Source organism: Branchiostoma belcheri, unplaced genomic scaffold, assembly GCF_001625305.1.
Source record: "Branchiostoma belcheri isolate BF01 breed outbred unplaced genomic scaffold, Haploidv18h27 scaffold252, whole genome shotgun sequence".
Taxonomy (NCBI): Eukaryota; Metazoa; Chordata; class Leptocardii; order Amphioxiformes; family Branchiostomatidae; genus Branchiostoma; species Branchiostoma belcheri.
The window spans coordinates 75001-82359 of NW_017803857.1; the positions used below are offsets into that span (position 1 = coordinate 75001).

A 7359-nucleotide genomic window follows, 5' to 3' on the forward strand; every position below is an offset into this window, starting at 1 on the left:
CTTTATTCAGGGGCGCGCCCCTGTTTAAGACTTTATTCAGGGGTGCGCCCCTGTTTAAGGCTTTATTCAGGGGCGCGCCCCTGTTTAAGGCTTTATTCAGGGCGCGCCCTGTTTAAGGCTTTATTCAGGGCGCGCCCCTGTTTAAGGCTTTTTTCAGGGGCGCGCCCCTGTTTAAGGCTTTATTCAGGGGCGCGCCCCTGTTTAAGGCTTTATTCAGTGTAAGCGAGGAAACGAGGAAACAATTTTGAGAAGTTTATGCTTGATGCAAGGGTCAACTCTTATACATGTAGACAACCCTGTTTACTTTTATGTATTTTATTTCTTTGCATTCAGATAGTGAAATGAACATTTACCCACATTTACCCACATATACCAAAATTTACCTGGTAAATATGTGTTATATGCGGGTAAATATAGTACATCAAATTTACCAGGGATTTACACATTTAGGGTAAATTTGGTAAATCCCACTTTTCGTGCAGTGGTTGTTAAAGCCGGGTTCACTCGCAATGTGTTGTCATTCTTATTCAGTATACTATTATTATGCTTTAAAATATTCCTAATGACAGTAACCTCGGGACGTAACCTATATGATGCCGGAATCAGACATCTCATGCTGGTGTTAATTAAATAATCAGTGACACTAGTAACTATTGCAGGGACAGTAGAGTAAATAAGTAGAGGCAGCACCACTTACTATAGATGCTTCGTGGCAAAATCACTTACCCTAATTCGATACCTAGATAGGTTTAAAGTAGCTAGGGAAGCCGATCATGCAGAACTCACAAATTTATCAATAGGGAAAATCAAAACATACAAAAGGGGACATCTCTCAATCTTTAACCCTTAATCGTACAGTATTCCTAATTGATTTCATTATCTATGTATAACTTACATTACCTTATTTCATTGTCATTAACTTATACCGTACATTATTTGATTATCCTTATTGTATTATTTTTATTTTCTATTGTATTATTTCCATTTATTGATTATATTTAATTTTGTATAGTTTAGAGGAGGAGGGCCTAGTATAAGCATTGCATGCTTCTCCCCTCCTCCTGATTCTGTTTTATCCTTGTTTTGTATTATTATTGTCTGTTTTGTTAATGTGGAAACTAATAAATTAAATCAAAATCAAAAAATTTAAAGACATCTAAAAAAACAATTGGAACATAATTTCCTTTCCCCCAGTCTGTCAGGACCAACTTGGGATGGAATCCGGTGCCATACCTGATGGCAGCATCACTGCATCTTCGTTTGCAGGACCAACTCAATTCCACGAGTTCCAACTCGGACGATTAAACACACTTGCTGGTTGGGGCGCCTGGACACCCAAGTACAATGTCATCGGAGAATGGTTACAGGCATGTGTACACTTCGACAGCATGTGCATATTTTGACTATATCTGCCTAGAAAACTAAAAACAAAAGCACGGCAAATGTTGTATTGGTCATTTTGAAAGGGGTTTAGTATTTCCTGTCAACTTCTTAAAAGACAGCTCCATCTTTTGCAACAAGTGGTGCCACATTCGTATTCTGAAATACAGAATGCTTACAACGTACGATCTTTGTGCGATTGCAACTTTACCGCAAGGAGGCCGTACTCACAAGTGCTTCTTCCGCACGGCACGTACGGGGCTCGCGGGTCGATCGTACTCGCACGCACGGGTGGTGAATCCGTAGACAGCACGAAAAAAAAGTTTTACATGCACTTAAAGTTCTACGGCGTGTCTGCGTGCTCCCAAATCCGTAGGATTCCGTACGGAGGCGGTACTCACCACGCACGGATGCCCTACGTTTGCCCACGTTTTTGCACGTAGACAGCACGCAGGAGCACGTACGACGGGTTGTGACCGTAGCTTAACCCAAAATACTATATCTACCTTATCTACGAGTCACTTGAAATGATTCGCAGCTGTCATAATTAATGCGCTTAATTATTTTCAGCTACCGGCGTTAACAATATCTAGATCTCCTTTTTGTCATATTCTAACAAAACTAAACAATTCTGCCTTTTAGGTGGATTTAGGAGAGATTAAGTCCGTCACAGGCACCATTATTCAGGGTCGCGGATTTCTTGAAGATTGGGTGAAGTCGTACTATCTCAAATACAGTGTAAATGGGACTGTCTGGACGACATATGCAGGCAGTGAGGCATCAGATAAGGTAACTTAGATATACAGGCAAGGAAAAATTATTCAACTTTGTCCTACAATAGTAGTTATATAGTCATAACCCATTCAAAATGCCACACTGCATTGGCTCCTATATTTCCCGTTCTATCATCTTCTCACAAAGTTCATTGAACACTGTTTATGTTTTTATGAATATCAAATATTTAGAGATTGTTGGGTTATCAATTAATGGCTAATGTCCCGCTCCGATTCGTATACGGTGTGATAAGTAAGGCCTTGTCAGTTGCCCTAGCAACCGAATGAAACCACCGAGTGAGCGAAGCGGTCATTTAAACAGAACGCGTGTTTGATTTGGGATTACCGGCGGCCATTTATATGTTTCAAGGTTCACTTAGAGGGGGGGGCGTGGTTTATGTTTTCTTTTCTTCTCCTCATATTTCACTTGTGTTGACGGGGGTTTTTATATGTATTCCTTGGAGAATTAGTTTATGTGAAGCCAAAAAAAGCATTTTATTCAACAAAAAGGGGGTTCGAAAAGGTCCTCTGCCCTGCATACTGCAATGGTACGTCAAGTGGTCAATCATCATCATCATTAATCATCCTCCGAGGAGGTGTAGCATACAAAGTTAGATCTCCAGAACTTTCTGTCCTTCATCGGCATCGCAGAGATAAGTTCCAGGCCTTCCAAGCCTGTTTCAGTTTCTTTAAGTTCTTTTAAGTGTTACGTTTAAGTAAGTGGTCAATTGTTCTCATAAATGACCACTTCAGTTATAACATTATTTACCATTTCTCACACTCTCTATGACTTTAACGCATATATCAACATGAAATGTAGACTTTTGATTGGTCGACGTCATCTAGCTATACATGTTGTATAGAACATCTTCAGAAAAGTTCAATATGCCCTTATGTGGCCTTATCTGAATCACCTGTTTCCCTTTCAGGTTTTTCCAGGCAACACGGACCAGAGCACTCCTGTTACTAACCTATTGAACAACCCCATCGCTGCCCGTTATGTGCGCTTCTACCCGCAGTCCTTTAATGGTTACATCGCCATGAGGGTGGAGATTCTAGGCTGCAACACTAACAGTAGGTTTCTGTTTTTGGCTGGATTGGTTAGTGGTTAGAGTCTGGTTTACTTGCCATATTTTGTTACTGTTCCTCAATATATAATACATTTCCAGTGAAATTGATATCGAGACTGAAACTAAAACAGTAGGTTTCCACTGTTGCATTGGTCAGTGTAAAACACTGCACAGCACTAACGGATGAGTTAGGTTTTTCCATTGGTTAGAGTCAGTGTATATTGTATCATTTTTATGAACACATCATATGTATTTCCAGCAACATTGCTATGGAGGCTGAGCCTCGATGATGCCGGGTTGAGTCATCTCACCGTTTCCTGGAGAGTCGAGGGGAGTCTTCCGGTCTCGCGCTACAGTCTCCGCTACCAGCCGGCAGACGGGTCGGGCTCGTACCAGGACCTCTCCCCCGCACCAGGAGCGGACGCCACCTCGGCAACAGTGCAGGGACTGCTGGCCGACACGGAATACACCCTCATGCTGACTTCTTTTGGCGAGGACGACCAACCAAACGGACTTATCAACGGGACATACACCACAGGTGAGAAGATGAAATGATTAACAGGTTTGTGCTATATTGTTCAGGAATCTTCATGGTACACAATGAACTACGAGAACTCAGGATTTGTAAAGTACGATTTGTGTCAAAGTGTTAATATGTTATAACTTGGGATGACTATATGACCTTGTAAAACGCACTGTCTGTCTTTTCTTGGCAAAATCCCAGCTAGTACTGAATATTCTAATTCTTCAAATCTGTGTCGAAGATTTCGGCAAATACGATTAAGATTTTCTGCGTCTTGAGGACATCCAAAACCTACTGTAACATGATTTTATTTTCCCCACAGTCTGCCAGCGTAAGCTTGGGATGGAATCTGGCACCATACCCGATGACAGCATCACTGCATCTGCCGTCTGGAGCAGTACATTGCTACTGCCCCACTTCGCACGGTTAAACCTATTATCTCATTCAGGGGCCTGGGCACCCAGGTTCAGCGGCTTAGGACACTGGCTTCAGGTATGTCTACATTTCATAGACCATCACAATGACAGTTCTGTATGTTCCTTACTGCTACATCACTTTTACGTTTACAAAATTGTAATGTCTTTGATGTAGTTCGAAACTTCATTTACTGTACTCGTAGATTCTCGTAATTGATAGATCACCAACTTGACTTGTTTATGCTCATTTTTCTTTTACCGACTTTGTAATTATGTATGTATTTTGTCATTGTGTTATAGTCTCGTTTTATGTTTTTGAGCAGAAGGCATGCTTTTTGCCTAATACTAAAAAATACATGTGAATAAATGAATAAATAAAATTTATAAGATTTTATAGATCAAAAATATAGATATGCGTATTTGAAAAGGGATGGTTTTCTTTGTGGAAGGCAATCCCTTCTATTGCAGTACTCAAGGCTTCTGAACTTAACTGCCGTATTCCTTTACACGAAGAATACCCGAGTTGCTTTAATTTCACATGAAATGATAAATTTTAGCGTTAATGCCTCAGTGTTATGTCGCCTCATTTCAGCTACCAGCCTCCAAGTATCATTAGCTAGATCTGCTCTTGTGCACTTTGATACATTCTAACCTACGGCAACACCGCCTTATTTTATGGATGACATCCGCGCGCGCATTGATTTTCGCCTGTTCTAAAAAAAAAAAAGATCACGTTCTCCGAGGCTCTATCCTGGCTCTAGGTCTGGGTAGTCCATAGTAGGTAGCGACAATACTGAGCCGTTGGTAACTAACGAGAATCGCACCCAAGCTACTGAAGCTCCACGACTCAATAACTCAGTACATACGTACAGTGCAGATTCATAAATTCCGCAAAAAAACAGCATATGTACCGGCTTGTCGCATATGTCGATATGTATTTCCGCGAATTCACAATACCTGCTTTGTGTATTCCTGTGGTTTAGTAGTATTTTTATTTTTGGCCGGATTTTTTTTATTCGCCCGCGCGCACTAGTTTGGGGGTCTTCAGAGGATGTCATCCATAAAATTAAATCGGTGTGGCCTAAGTCAAAATAACTGTGCTTTTAGGTCGACTTAGGAGAGATGAAACACGTCACAGGCATCATTACTCAGGGTCGCCAACGGGCTGAACAGTGGGTGAGGACATACAAACTCAAGTACAGTGTCGATGGGACTATATGGAAGACATATGCAAGCAGCGATGGTTCAGATAAGGTAACTTACTACACAAAAATCACTAATTCTGCCCTGCATCCTTCCAGATATCTGTTGGTATAGTTATGTATAGTTATATATAGTTATATAGTATATTGTTGGTGTTGTACATATAAGTTAAATGCAACACATCTCGTATCTGTCCAGTTAAAAAAAGTAAGAGAGAGAGAAAAAGACAGGAAGAAGAAATCGTTACTACTATATTGTTATGTTGACACTATATTGGCTATTAGGTTGAGTTGACCCTAAAGGTCGTGACTCTACTAGAGGTCACCTTGTGGGGCGGTCCCTTTGTCCCCCATTGTTGTTGTTCTTGAAAATGTCCTTAATGTAGATATGCGTTTACCTTTCAGGTTTTTACAGGCAACACGGACAGAGACACCCCTATTACAAACCTACTGGACAAACCCGTTGATGTCCGTTATGTGCGCTTCTACCCTCAGTCCTGGCATCTTGATGATAGCCACATGGCCATGAGGGTGGAGATTCTAGGCTGCAGTTCTAACAGTAAGTTTCTGTTGTTGCATTGGTTAAAGTATTATAAACCTGCAGTGTTTTAAATTGTTAATGAATGTACCTTACAATTCCAGTGACATTGATATCGGGACTGAGCCTCGATGATGCCGCGTCTGGTCATCTCACCGTTTCCTGGAGAGTCGTAGGGAATCATCCGGTCTCGCGCTACAGGCTCCGCTACCAGCCGGCAGACGGGTCGGGCTCGTACCAGGAGCTGTGTCCCGCGCCAGACGTAGGAGCCACCTCGGCAACAGTGCAGGGACTGCTGGCCTACACGGAATACACCCTCACGCTGACTTCTTTTGACGAGGACGACCAACCAAACGGAGCTATCAACGGAACATTCACCACAGGTGGGAGGATTACATTGCTAAATCCCTTCTCGTGCGGCGCCCATATATATATATGTATAAGTATGCCACTACAGTGCAACCCTTATAGATCCTTGTACATATACGATTTGTTGGTATTTGTCACATGAACGTATCACACCGCAGTGAAACGCACCGCAGCGCAAAAGAAATCAAGGGTCTATGACCTGATTAAGAAATCAAATGTTTGAAAAATATTGTGTAAAAAATGCCACGGAAAAAACATGATGATAGTTTAATTTTTCTTACATACACTGTATGTAGAGTTATACAATTCATATTTTCTACTTCATGTGCTCAAACATCATTATCTTTCATCAGCATGAAAGTTCATCTGAGTTGGTAAATTACATTATGAAAAACGTAAGCTGTTCTCCAACTCAAAATTTGACTCACCCGAAATTTTCGACTGAATCACTTAGTCTTCCTCAGGACCCCATACACATACCGTTTATAGTAACTAGTAACTAATGGTGACCACCGTTATATACTAACTAATAAGCCAAGAGGCTATCTTCACATCCTAGGATGTGACCGTCATTAGTAACTCAGTTCCTTACTAAGGAAGTTAACGGCCGGACAGTGTTGCACACCCAGTTATATGGGTAATCAGGAGTAAATTTCTTGGCGAGGTCACCCGGTAGATGACCTCTAGTAGGTGTAATGGCCGCCATTTTTGACCTGACTCGGACATTTTTACTAGTATTCAGGATGAAAATAAACACCAAGACTGCTGCCACGAGATGTTTTTAATACTGTTAACGGAGTATTATTATAGCTTAGTTAAAGTACATGTACTTTCATGAGACCATCGACTAATGCGAAACAACGACGGGCAGATTGCATTTCGACTTTTTGGATGGATGTTTGTTTGACCCGATCCCTCGTCTTTTCGCCAACAAATCACGTCCAACTTTGATAAGGCATGTTATATAGGTAGGTATTTCTTGCCTGTTTTCACTGTATATATCGCCGTAGTTTTGAACATCTCAATATTATTTTATTCCTAAGCAGATTCTGTGGCGTAAGCGAGTCAATATTCCATATATTGCCCGG

General features: G+C 41.3%; 1 protein-coding gene across 1 annotated transcript in view; it reads left to right on the top strand.

Annotated features, from left to right (window-relative positions):
* The window catches only part of LOC109471658, a 34084-nt gene that overhangs the window by 2730 nt on the left and 23995 nt on the right, over positions 1–7359 (top strand). Inside the window, exons 4-7 of the mRNA XM_019770995.1 lie at positions 3093–3227; positions 3483–3761; positions 4069–4143; positions 6007–6285. Of these exons, the coding sequence (XP_019626554.1) occupies positions 3093–3227; positions 3483–3761; positions 4069–4143; positions 6007–6285 (768 nt within the window). The remainder of the gene's footprint in view (positions 1–3092; positions 3228–3482; positions 3762–4068; positions 4144–6006; positions 6286–7359) is intronic.